The sequence below is a fragment of the Grammomys surdaster genome, unplaced genomic scaffold (assembly GCF_004785775.1).
Source record: "Grammomys surdaster isolate TR1022 unplaced genomic scaffold, NIH_TR_1.0 136, whole genome shotgun sequence".
NCBI classification, from domain to species: Eukaryota; Metazoa; Chordata; class Mammalia; order Rodentia; family Muridae; genus Grammomys; species Grammomys surdaster.
This window is the reverse complement of record NW_021604594.1, coordinates 1,422,990-1,436,866: the sequence shown is the minus strand read 5'-3', so window position 1 is coordinate 1,436,866 and position 13,877 is coordinate 1,422,990. Positions and strand designations below refer to the sequence as shown.

Sequence of the window (13,877 nt, the reverse complement as noted above, 5' to 3'; positions counted from 1 at the left end):
AAGTGCTGGGATTAAAGGCATGCGCCTCCATGCCTGGCTTATCACCAACTTTTAAAGAAAAACTATGTAATCAAGTGTTCGTTAATGAAAGAGCCCCCCCCATTTGAAAAAGTATTGATTAATGAGGAGAATACCAGTGATTCCTACATATTCCAGTTTGAGAAGTCTAAATACTATAAAATGTTTTCGCTTCTCCTTTTTCTTATAATAGAAGATTATGAGTGATAATATCATCTTCATATTGTTATGGGAATGAATGTATCAGCACTCATTAAGAAGAAATGTTAAGCAATGCCTCCAGAATGAAGCTGGGCACTGTAGTATTCACCTGTAATCTTAGCACTTGAGAGGTGGAGGTAGGAGGATCAGGATGAAGCTGGGCACTGTAGTATTCACCTGTAATCTTAGCGCTTGAGAGGTGGAGGTAGGAGGATCAGGAGTTCAAGCCCCAGTTATGTCCTGAGTTCCAGGTCTGCAGGGGTAACATGATGCCCTCTTTCAAAACAGAAAAGGTCTTAGTTTCAATTTATCTTCATTAGAGACAATATTGCAATAGCTGTGGGTCAGTTAGCCCGAATTAGCCTTGTAACTCATTTTGGCTAAAAGTGAATTATATTTGCATCAAGAGATGTTGGTTGCACCTTCCTTTCTATTAATGGAACCCTCCTCTCTCTGTTGCCCTGGAGATCATTTCATATTCCTCCCTCTCATTTTCTATTTTACTTTATCTCTCCTACTACACTCCTCTGAGATTAGTCACTGCTTAGTCACCAGGCAGAAGGACTTACAATCTCTTCCTTGTTAATGTTTCCTTGCTTCTAGCTTTGCTTTCTGATTCTGTGTCTTACTTGAGCCTGGATCTGGGCGGCTCAGAGCTTCTTGAATCATTCTGCTTATTATTTGGCCTATAGGCCTGCAAACACCTTATATGTTTCTACTGGTTTTATATTTCCGATTCTTTTTTTCTTTTTAAATTTTGATACTCTGTTGCTAAATTCTTTGAGTAGTAGTTCCCTTGGCAGAGGAAATCCAAACCCAGATTAAGGCCTCCTGAAGGAAATTTTTAAAATTTCCGTGTTGTAACCATTGTCACAATACCTTAGACAATGACTCATAGTAGTGTACTTACCTGAAGTCACAGCTCTCAGGAGACTGAGGCAGGAGAGGACTGTCACAAGTTTGAGGCCAGCCTGGCCTATATAGTGAGTTCTAGGATGGCTTGCTTTGGCTACAGAGTGAGACTTAGTCTCAAAAACACACCCACACATTAAAAAAAAAAAAGACCAGCATGTTTTCATAAACTTGAATGTGACTGGTACTGTGTTGCTTAATTTTTCTCCGTCATAAATAATACATCTGACTAAACTATAGTCTTTATTATTTGGAAAGTAAATCTTAGGTCTGTTACTTTTGGTTAAGATCATAGATTTATTGGGTGGATGTGATGGTGGACACCTTAATTCTCAGCCCTCGGGAGCCAGAGGCAGGGAAATGCCTGTGAGTTCCAGGGAAAATGTATGAAGTGTGGTAGTTTCCGTTTTACTTTACATAGTTGTTGACCTGAAGCATTTGTTTTCTACACATTTCCTTTTTATGTATATAAATAGCATTTTTTTTTCAGGAGTTCCCATTGGTTACCTCAGAGTCAGTTACGTATATGAAACATGCTTTGTCTTGGAAAGGTCAATGCTGAAAGCAGCCAAAGAACTTAGTTCATTTGGAAAGTTTGGAAATGTACTTGTCATTGTTTGGCCAGCTGCCCTGCTTGGTAGCCAGACTTCCATTCTGTGAAGCAACTGCCCTTCCTGTTCTGCACTGGATAGGAAGTGCAGTTAGTTCAAGGGCATCCTCACAGACTGTCCGATGGCTTTGTCTCTTTCCCTTCTTTCTCTTCCCACCCCCAGCCAAACTGCTTTTTTCCTTCCCGTCTCTTGCCTTCCATCTCCCCCCTTTCTTTTCCTGCTGCTTCTTAGCATCCTTCCACTCCTTGGCATCACATGAATAGCACACTCATTTCTGGAGTCCTAATCATTAGTACAAATAAATCCAGTTACCACATTGTGCTAGTGAAGGTGTGGCTCTTGGTCATGTTCTTGGGCAAACTTTTTTTGGAGTGAGATAGAGGCAGTAAGGAGAACCTTGAAGGCATGTTGGGTCTTATGTTGCTTAGCTTCAAAATATTCATGCTCTTTAGTGAGGTCTTTCCAGCCCCATGCAACCTAGAGCTGGCTCCCCACCTGTCCCCTTTGCCCCGAAATGAGGTGAACCAACTTTCCTGCCCTTTGCTTTTCCTCTTTTCCTTTGAGTTAATTACTTTAGCATTAATGGCTCTTTGAGAAGACTGAGGAAAGAAAAGCTCCCTTAAAAGCAGACTTTAAATTACTCCCCATTTCATTAGGAAATAGCTTATCAATTATATAAACTGCTGTTTTGATTGCTAATGTCATCATCTCGAATTGTTTGGAAGCTTTCAGACATTGTCTGTTTTCATTTATCTACTGGCCACCCGGGAAAGAATTTAAGTAACGACAGAGCACCGTACCTCTGTTCTGGAGAACTGAGAACAGATTTCAAGTGACTCCTCTAGCTGACTTGCCTTGTTTGTGAGTCGTCCCCTCCTGTTTGCACTGGGCGGTGTTGCTTGCTACACTGCAAACAACTTTTCTCTTCTGTCACCTCTTTTACTATACTTGGACTGCTGTAGGCAGTCGGCAGACATTTTTAGTTGACTTTTAAGTAACATTACTTGCTTTTTATAAAGGGTTTCATTAACTTTTTTAGTCCTTAATTATTCTTCTTTCTTCTTCTTTTTCTCTTCTTTCCCTTTCTTCTCCTCCTCTTCCTTGTAACTGTGGCTTTTCTGTGCCTGCCCCAGTTCCCAAATAATGCTTCCTCTGAGTCTGAGTGGCTCATCCCCTGCGCCATCTTCTTCCTTAGAGTTCCCTCCTCTTTCTCTCTCTGTCTAGAAGTCCCATCTTTACTATCATGTCTTTTGATATAGGTCATAGGCTTTTTTGTTGTTGTTGGTTTTTCGAGACAGGGTTTCTCTTTTTAGCCCTGGCTGTCCTGGAACTCACTCTGTAGACCAGGCTGGCCTAGAACTCAGAAATCCACCTGCCTCTGCCTCCCAAGTGCTGGGATTAAAGGCATGCGCCACCACCGCCTGGAGGTCATAGGCTTTTTATTTCAATCAGTCAGAGGTGCCTTAGGCAGGCAAGGAAGGACAGAGACACACCTTCACAAAGTGTGCAAAAACGTCACTCTATCACTACCTCCTCCACTTTCTTCTCCTCTTCCTCTTTCTCTTCCTTCTCCTCTTTTTGGTCTCTCTGTGTAGCCCTGGCTGTCCTGGAACTCACTCTGTAGACCAGGCTGGCCTCAAACTCAGAAATCCGCCTGCCTCTGCCTCCCAAGTGCTGGGACTAAAGGTGTGTGCCACCACCGCCTGGCAAAATACTTAAGTGTCTTAAAGGTAACTTTAAGTATGACAGTGATATTTGTATAAAAAACCTGTTTCATATTTTTAATTTTTATTGTTTTATAATCATTAACCTGGGATTAGACCCTGACAGTTCTCACATGTTCCTTCTTCCTTTTCCTGTGCATTTCACCAGCGGGTGAGACTGCACATGAAGGGATGTGTAGGGAAACTGTGTTGAACATCGATATTAGCTCTTCTAATTGCCATCCTTTCATGCCTGCAATGTGTGGTCAGCCTGATGAAAGCAGCAGCCCAGTTCCCGGACTCCTCCCAGACTCTCAGGCTGTGTGCTGCCAACAGTGACATTTTCATTCAGTGCTCTCTCCCACTGTGCCCTTTCTTCAGTTTTAGCCAGAGCCAGTCCCGAATAACCTACGAGTTATTTTACTAGCTCTTTTACAGTTTCTGAGCCAAGAAGCTATCTGAAGTATAAAACTAAATAGAATTGTTACATAAGGAAATTATTTTAAGGATAATTTAAACAACTGAATGATTAGGAAAGTATGGTTTCTGTGACCTAAGAGTTCATGGAGTACTTTGGGAACAAGTTATTGGTATGCAGTTAGTCTAAGACCTATAGCTAATGAATGTGTCGTTACCTGCTTAGGCAGAAGAGTGAATCAGAGGCCTACATTCAAATAAGCACTTCCTCATAAGTAATGAATAATTTTGAAAAAAATTAAGAAGGCTCTGAAAAGAAATGTGCAAAAGACTCCAGAAGTGAGTGGCTTGTGGGGGTCAAGGCAAATCTGGGATCCAACTGCTCTGACTTGGAAGCACATTCTTCCACACTAAGAGATCATATATATCCATGCTCAGATAGTCACTTTAAGAACTCCAAAGGAAGGAACCAAGTCCTCTTCAAGGTGCAGACTTTGACAAGCAGTGCATAGATAGTCCCAAGTCAGATCCCTGACTACTTTATGACTCGGCCTTCTGATCCCACAGCTTGCGTTTCAGCCTTTGTGTGGGCAGAGGAAAGGGCAGAGCATAGGAAACACTGGATGCGGTCACCACCTTTAAGTCTGAAGGTTAGGGGAAGGGATGTGTGCTAGACTTGACAGCATCGCATGGATGGAAAGGCCCTGGGCTCCGCACTCCATCCCCTGTGGAAGGAAGGATAGCGTTCCTCAGATGCTTACTCTCTGTGTTAGTTACATTTCTATTGCTGAATTAAAACACCAAGGCCAGAAGCAGCTTAGAAAAGGGAAAGGTCGTGTGGGCTTATGGTTCCAGAGGTATAGTCCATATAGCAGTGGAGGCGTGGGGGCAGGTGCTTGGAGTAAGAAGCTGAGAGATCACATTTTCGACTACAAACCCAAAGCAGAAAGAGCGAACTAATGTGGGGTGAAGCATGTAGTCTCAAGTCCCTTCCCCTTGATATCCATCCTTCAGCAAGGCTACATGTATATTGACGTTTCCATAATTGCCCTAAATTTCACCACTGACTGGGGTCCAAGTGTTACAGTACCTGCGCCTATGAGGGGCTTTTCCCATTCAAACCACTGCATTCTCCTCTCTTCTGAGCTGTGTCCCATTTCCCCACATTGATTGGAAAATCGCAGTCCACGGACCACATCTCTCCACTGCCTGTCTGTGTAAGTAAAGTTCTATTTGAACCCCCAAAGAAAAGCAGCACATTTGCCTGAATTATTCTCTCAACAGAGTACATTGGAAATTTTTTAGATAAAAAGGAACATTTATGGTATCTCTCCCATCACACCGTCCCAGTTAATTTTTTTTTTTTTTTTTTTTGAGAGAGGGTTTCATATAGCTCAGGCTGGCTCTGAACTTGTCAGGTAGCATTATGTAGCCAAGGTTGGTTTTGAACTTCTGATCCCCGTATTTCCTGTATGATGTGATTATGGGCATGAGCCATCACACCTGATTTTAGGTAGTACTAGGGGTTGGATTTAGGACTTTTTTGTTTTCTTTGTTTTTTGCAAGCTAGGCAAAGAACTCTATAGAATAAGCTACATCTCCTGCTCACTTTGCCTGATTTTGTGGTGCCAGAGACCCAACCTCAGCCTTTAGTGATGCGCTAGTCAAGTTCTGTGTCACTCTGCTGCATGTCCAAACTTATGGCAAAGTTTTGATCTAATTGAGAGGAAAACACACACACACACACACACACACACACGCACACACACACGCACACACACGCGCACACACACACACACGCACACACACGCACACACACACGCACACACACGCACACACACACACGCACACACACGCACACGCAATATTTACAGCTATATTTGCCTTTGTAAATTTATATGCTTATAGCAAAAATTCCATATTCTAATTTGCCTATGTTAATCAACAAGTTCTGAAAGAATAAGAATACAGGGTATTGTAATGACCAGGAATTTCTTTATCTTGTAGGTGAAACAAATCTCACACTCAATCCTATTTTTTTTTCTAAGAAAGAAAGATTCTTCTTCTTTTTTTTTGGTTCCTTGTTGTTGTTGTTGTTTTTTCGAGACAGGGTTTCTCTGTATAGCCCAGGCTATCCTGGAACTCACTCTGTAGACCAGGCTGGCCTCGAACTCAGAAATCCGCCTGCCTCTGTCTCCCAAGTGCTGGGATTAAAAGTGTGCGCCACCACCGCCCGGCTCAAAAGAAAGATTCTTGCTGAGTGAAAACAAAGCTGATTTCTTACTCAGAATCATTGCTGTGATGAAAGCCGACACTGGTGTTTTACTGCTGCCAAATATGACTACATAAAGATTCATTAAACAGGGCATGGCTTGGTTTGGAGTTTAATTTGGAGTTTGATTGTGTGGGTTTTAAGATAAGTGTCAGAGTAAAAGATACTTATTACCTAGCAGTCCACACAGCGGCTTTCCGTTTGACCCAGCTGAGATCTGACTGCTACTACCTGCAGTAAGGGAGGGTGAACTGATTTAAAAAAAAAATACGACAAGTGTGTTTTATATTTAAGATGTGCGTTGGTTTGTCTTTGTGATTTATACTTTGCCAGACCGTAAGTGACTTGTTTAGCCAGATGGAACGGTGGTGAGGGCAGGTCTATGTAGTGCTGCCTCCGTCGCTCCCCATCTCTTGGCACACTCATGTTTTGATATCGCTCAACTAAATGTCAATTCCTTGAAAAGCAGGTGGAGAGTTTCTTTTTCTTCCTTCTCTCTCTAGGCTTACTCTTGTCTGTCTTCTCTCCCACCTCCTCCTGGGTACAGATCTCCATTTTCCATTGGGACTTACTTAGGTAGCTCACAGACAGAGGGATGGGACAGACTGAGAACTGAGTTCATGTTTTTTTCTGGGATCTTGCCTTCCCCTCCCCTACTTGCTGGACTAGCACTGGAGAATGTGAAGAGTTGGATGGTGTTCTTCTGTCTTCCTCATTTCTGTGTTCAAAGCCTCGGTGCTGTCTCTCCCTGTTCAGTCTACTCTTAGTATTTCTTAACTCTTTTTCCATCTCCTTTCGCTAATGAATCTCACCGTCCCCTCCCTGAGCTTGCTTCCTTCCTTCCTTCCTTCCTTCCTTCCTTCCTTCCTTCCTTCCTTCCTTCCTTCCATTTTTTCTTTTTCTTTAATTCTCCAAAGTCAAGAAAGTCCTCATCCCTAAGGTTTTAAATGGAACTGAGATTAAAACTGATGGTTTTACTGTCTGAAAGGGACTTCATGATGCAGCTTTTGCCAGGCTCCCAGGCTGTTATTTTGGGCCACTCCTAGCTAGCTCTCTATGAGATAACCCCTTGTCTCTTCTGTCCGGGAGACTAAGTTCTTTCCTACCAAGGATCATTATGCAGTGCTTAAGGTGTCCCACCTACCTCTTCCTCTCCCTTTCTCACCTCCCTTCCCTCCCCCCTCTCCTATAACAACCTCCTAGATGCTCTTTCTCTCCTAAGCAGGTTGCTCCCAATTCACTGTGCAATCTACAGAGATCATTCCCTGAGTACTTTATCTCTAAAAGATCTTCCTTCCCATTCTCCTGACATCTTCCTGGAGAGAGAGAGAGTTCCTGTTACTTAAAGGAACTCTTTCTCCTCCATTCCTTGAAGGTAACTTTCCTTTATCTAAGGAAGGCCTGCCTGCCCTCTTTACTTCCAAGAAATCTTCTCCCTTGGCCAATTGTTTGTCACCTTCAGAGTAATGTCACATGACGTGTTGGCTGGCTTAGTTTCTCATGGAGAAGACAGTGTCTAGACCAGGCATCTTTAGTGCCAGAACTGAGGCTGATGCAGCAAATATGTTTAAGCCTCCACATTATTTTTTGAATAAGAAGGAAACAAAAAGTTAGCCAGGACTGGTGGTGCACATGATTTTAATCTCAGTACCTGTATGCAGAAACAGGGGGATCTCCGTGAGCTCAGGAAAGACAGCCATACGCTGAGGCCTTATTTGGAAAACAAAAAAACAAAAACAAAAACACAATAATCAAACAAGCAAACAAACAAAAAAAGGTGAGGGGTGCAGGAGAAAATGGAACTTAAGAAAAAAAAGTACATTTCGTGTGTGTGTGTGTGTGTGTGTGTGTGTGTATGCGTGTGTGTCTGTGTATGTGTGTATTTGTGTGTGTGTATGTGTGTATTTGTGTGTGTGTATGTGTGTATTTGTGTGTGTGTGTGTGTGTGTGTGTATTTGTGTGTGTGTGTGTGTGTGCATTAGGGCTATGGTGAACATGCAGGGAGGTCAGAGGACAACTCTCAGGCGTTAGTTTTCTTTTTCTACCATATGGTTTCTGAGAATTGGACTCAGGTCTTCAGACTTGGCAACAATAACCTTTACTATCTCACTGGTCCAAGAAACTATATGTACTTAAAATGTATAGTTTGAGGTTAGGGAGATAGCACTGGCTGTTCTTTTAGAGGACCCAGGTTCAATTCCCAGCACATACAAGTAGCTCACAACCATCTGTAACTCCAGTTCCAGGGCATTCAGCAAATACTTTCTTCTGAACGCCATAGGTGCAGGCATGGGATATTGTACACAGATATACATGCAGGCAAAACACTCATACACATAAAATAAATACATTAAAAAATTACAATGTACAGTTTAGATAATGTACATTTTTAAGTGAATGCAAGAGAGACTATCTTTTTTATTTTTTTATTTTTTTTATTTTTCGAGACAGGGTTTCTCTGTGGAGCCCTGGCTGTCCTGGAACTCACTCTGTAGACCAGGCTGGCCTCGAACTCAGAAATCCACCTGCCTCTGCCTCCCCAAGTGCTGGGATTAAAGGCATGTGCCACCACTACCCTGTGAAGAGATTATTTTGTAGTGGAGAAATTATGCCGTCCAAAAGTAGTTTTTAAAGTGTTTGTGGATAATATCAAAAGAATGTTTGGTCATAAATTATAATATAAATATTACGCCTTGTGTCATTTGAAATATCACCTGGCTTTTGTGTTTTAGCAGGATGTTTCTCCTGGTGGGAGCCCCAAAAGCAAACACAACCCAGCCTGGGATTGTAGAAGGAGGGCAAGTTCTCAAATGTGACTGCTCATCCAGCCGCAGGTGCCAGCCCATTGAATTTGACTCAACAGGTAAACCTTGATGCTGTTGGCCAATTTCTTGATTTATGCCATTTGGTTGGTTGGTTGGTTGGTTGGTTGGTTGGTTGGTTGGTTTTGGGTGCAGGGTCTTACTATGTATCCTCGACTAGCCTGGAGTTTGTTGTGTAGACCAGGCTGGCTTTGAACTCACAGAGATCTGCCTGCCTCTACCTTCCGACAACAGTGAAGAAAGGCTTGTAACACTATACCTGGCCCATTTGGTCCTTTTTCTTGTCTTATTTTTGTTTTACTGTAACAATAGGGCTGGAGAGATGGCTGTGTGTTTAAGAACACTTGTGGCTCTTGCAGAGGACTGGGGTTCAGTTTCTAGGACTTACTTGGCAGCTGACAAGCATTTGCAACACCCCTTCTGGGGGACCCAGTACCCTCTTCTGGCCTCCAAAGGCGCCAGTCATGTACATGGCACACACACATGTGTGCAGGCAAAACACTCATACACATAAATAAAGGCAAATACATCTTTTTAAAAAAGTAACATCTAAGACACATCATCACCCCACATTCACAGGGAGACTTATCTGTATAAATGATTTGTATGTGTTTGCTACAGCAGTTCTGTGTATCTCCGTTGCTTTGGATGTCTTCCAAAGGAAACTTACAGTGTCAATATGTAGACATTTTGGGAAAATCTACTAAGATAAGTCTCTATCTCTTCTCAGCATAGGGAGCCCTCAGGAACAGTAGAGATTTCTGCTCTTTTACTGTGAGCCAAATTGAGGCAGGACTCACTGACTACTGAAGGTTACCTCTTGATTCGTCAGTGATTCCCAGGCTTGTCGTGATGCAAAAAAACAAAAACAAAAGTTGAAGACTCATCTTGAGTAGTCAAATAGATTTAGGTGACAAAAAAATCTTATTATTTAAAAAATTATTTAAAATGTACTGGACATTTATATTGTGTTACTGATAACAGGATAATTTTATTTTTGGAACAAATTTTAATGTCAGGGTTGTGGCAGTAAAAAAAGTTAACCTGTGGAAGATGATGTTAATTCAAATTTTATATTTACATCGTTGGAATAAAGTATTCAGACTCCTATATACATTTATGTTGGCATATTCATATATATATTTAAAAGTTTGGGGAGGGGCTGAAGAGATGGCTCAGCAGTTAGGAGCCCTTGTTATTTTGAGAGGTCTTGGCTTTGGTTGGTAGCACACATCTGGTAGTTCACAACCATCTGTAACTGCAGTTCCAGGGGACCTGATGCCTCCTTATGACCTCTGTGGGTATGAGGCAGGCATGTGGTACATGCATAGCTGTGCACTTAAACTGTATAGATGAGCGTGGAGACTATCCATAGAGCAAGCTAATATAGTCTGTTCCTTCTGTTTTGTGTTCAAGCCAGTATTAGTTCCCTGTCGCTGGTGTCAGAAGCTATCCCAACCCCGGTGTCTTTCTTTTTTATTGCTGGAGATTGAACTCAGGACCTGTGTGTGGAAAACATGACCACTGAGCTTTTTCCCTTCAGCCTTAGATGTCTTTCAACAGCACAGACTTATTATGATCAGTTCTACAAGTTAGATATCTGTAATGGATCTCACTGGGCTACAGTCAAGTGAGTAACCCAGCATTTCTCTTGGAGCCAGTAGCAGGGAACCTGGAGCTTCTGGCTTCTTCCTTCAGCTAAGGCCAGCAGTATTCACAAGATTCAGTGCTGCCTCACTTGGACTGATCGCTTGTCCTGGCTCCTCTTGGACACACCCAGACGTTTTCAGATGATGTGATTGATCACACCTGCCAAGTCTTTTATGGCTTGTGATTTTCTGTATTACTTAGGAAGATTCTAGAAAGTAGGACATACATCTCTGTTGGAGTAGTGTTATTCTATTGGCCAGGATCTCTTTATATGTTTTAAAAATTGATATTGGTTATGTTGAAGGCTGCTTCCAGCAAGAGCTGTGTTTATATAAATAGGCTTTGCTCCTTCTCTTGTTCTTTTCCTGTCGACAGCTGTGGTTACTTGGAATGCAAGCTTGACTTAGAAGACTGAGACTCAGGCTCTGATACTTACTGGGTGACCTTGGGAAAGTGATTTACATTTGCTAGTATCAGTTTCCCAGTTTGTCAGAGAAAGCAGAGTTGTCATGTAGATCAAAGGAGTTTGTGTTTATGAGTTCACTTCATAGATAGCAAAGTGCTATACTATACAAGGGAAGAACTGATTGCTTATTACAGCCTCTAACTAAAACTGGGTGAAGAATAATCATGAAAAAGGAATTACAAGAAAGGAAAGAAATAAAGATAATTGTGGCTGTTAAGTGAATGATGTCACATTTGTTACATTATAATCTCTGTTATTGTGACTTTTGGCAAAACCCTCTTATTGCCACATGTTTTCCTTTTCCAAGGAAGCAGATGTTACTAACAGACTCATTACTGCCCAGTTTTATTTATAAAAAGAATCCTTTCCAGCTGGAAGTGGCCTCATGTGTCTCTTACTCCAGCCCCATGGTTGGCAGAGACAGGAGGGTCACTGGGGCACACTGGCTGCCAGACTAGCTTCAGGTCCAGTGAGAGACCCTGTCTCAAGGGAATAAAGCAGAGAGTGATAAAGGAGTATACCAGGCTTCTGGCCTCCGCATACGTGAGCGTGGATGTGGGCATCCATACACCCAAAAGCATATACAACACCCCACCAACCCCTCCCCTTCCAGAAGCATAGGCTGTTGATCTCCACTAGGGAAGGAATACATGCCTCTTTCCTTGGAAATACACACTTGACTGCAACCTTACAAATAGTGCCTTTTGAAAGTAGAAGGATCGCCAGGCGGTGGTGGCACTCGCCTTTAATCCCAGCACTTGGGAGGCAGAGGCAGGCGGATTTCTGAGTTCGAGGCTAGCCTGGTCTACAGAGTGAGTTCCAGGACAGCCAGGGCTACACAGAGAAACCCTGTCTCAAACAAAACAAAACAAAACAAAACAAAACAAACAAACAAAAAAAGAAAGTAGAAGGCTCTAACTTCATCTTAGAGAAGGTCAGATGTAGGGTTCTCCTTTTACCCTGAACACCCTGCTACTGCAATGCTCAAGCATGTTTCTAGAAGGTTTCAGCTGAAGGCAGCAGACAAGCCTGGCCATGCAGACTCATCCAGAAGAATGCTGTGAAGTTATTTCCCCACACATTCCTAGCCTTTGCTTTAAATAACAAATGTAAAAATGGCCTCTGTGGCCACTTTCCAGCGTATGGAAACTAAAACACTTAGGTAGACTCTAAAACAGCTTTCTGCAAGTTTAACTTCCTCCTTCTGGTGAGTTTTTCTGTCTTTCCGAGATATGTCTAGATTGTGCACTTCTAGTAGCCTTATAAATTACAAAGTTAAAACAAATGAAATGTAGTGTTCTTCTGCTACGACATGAGTTTAGAGTAAAGATTTTTCTTTAATGAGTAAGTATCTCTTGACAGAATCAATCGGAATTGTGTGATTGGAGGTCTAGTAAGCACCTTAGGAATACATAATTTTATCCAGTTCTTTTATTATCGATTAACATATGCCTAACGATATCTTATTTAATACCTGTAACATTTGACCAATCCATTTCACACGGTCCCTTTAAAGCCTACTCCTCACAGTCTGATCCTGCTCATGCCCATTCTTTCAAGACTGGGGTTGATTTTATTGTTTTTTCTTTTTAAATCTCCAGTAAAGGGATTCTGTTTGAAACTGTTTGAAGCCCTCAGATCACTTCCTCCCCAACACTAGCAGGAAACAATCCAGCATTGAGAGAGCAGTGCCGGCTCACACAGGCCTGTGTTTGTGCTGTGTTCCTGCAGAACCTCAGAGATGGCTCGTGGGATGAGGGGGAGAGTCTGAATAAGTCTAAATAAACAATGCTGGTACCTAGGAAAATGAGCTGCAGCCTGTTTCTTCCGGATACACTTTCCTGACTCTTCTTGTTTATCTTTAGAGGACAGCTGTCTTAGGTAAACAATGTTTCTGGAGAGTTCTGTGGAAATTAGTGGTAACATGCAGCTTCTGTAGGGACACACATAGAGTAGGAGAGAGGGAGGAATCATGCACCAGCCAGATCAGCTGAATCACCATGGTGACCAGCAGACTGACAGCTGTCAGCCGCGTTGTTCCCACAGATGTGCTGCTTTACCGTGGGCAGCAGAGGCCTTGGGTCTCATCATCATCCCTAGCATTTAGACAGAGATTTAATGAATGATCAAAGGGCTTTCTTCCTCTGACTTCACAAGTTTCACATGCATAATAACTTATATTGAGAGATTTTTTTTTCCTCTCACCCAAATTTATTTTTTAGTAATATCTGAGTTGAAGTTGTATTTGGGGTAAAAACTGGCTTGAGGAGGTTTTTGAAGTGTTTGTTTTACTCAAGGATTAATATGAGATGACGTTTTAACAACTTGTTTTAGCAAACAAAAACCAACAAATTCTCTAAGAACCTACCTAAATCATCCACTTATTCATAGAACTCATAGAAACAAATAGGAGCCAAATGACTGAAAACACATTTGACTTCTAAATAGAAGCATACTCTCTTACTTCTTTTTAATATTTCAGCATTTCTGTTTTAAAAAGAGTGGCCTAATCTTGTTAAAAAGATATTCTTTAGTCAGAAAAAGAAGAGACAAACATTTAATTGTAGGGTAACAAGGTATCTGTGTCTTAAAATTTAGCATTATGTTAATGATGTTAATGATATTTTAGTTCCCCAGCAAGATGAACCCTGCATGTCTGGCAGTAGCTTGTGAAATACTCTGGAGAGAGGAAAGAGGCATTAGATACTCACACCGACGACGGGGTACGCTTGTCTTAGCTTCTGCCCTGAAACATTTCTTCCTGGGAGTCTGGTGGGGAGCAAAGAACACCTTTTGAAAACTTGC

General features: G+C 42.0%; 1 protein-coding gene across 2 annotated transcripts in view; it reads left to right on the top strand.

Moving 5' to 3' along the window:
- Itgav (integrin subunit alpha V) overlaps positions 1-13,877 on the top strand; it is a 77,860-nt gene that overhangs the window by 3,152 nt on the left and 60,831 nt on the right. Inside the window, exon 2 of one of the 2 annotated variants that reach the window (XM_028762897.1) lies at positions 8,867-8,997. In XM_028762897.1, the coding sequence (XP_028618730.1) occupies positions 8,867-8,997 (131 nt within the window). The remainder of the gene's footprint in view (positions 1-8,866; positions 8,998-13,877) is intronic. The other variant, XM_028762898.1, reaches the window with a different exon arrangement.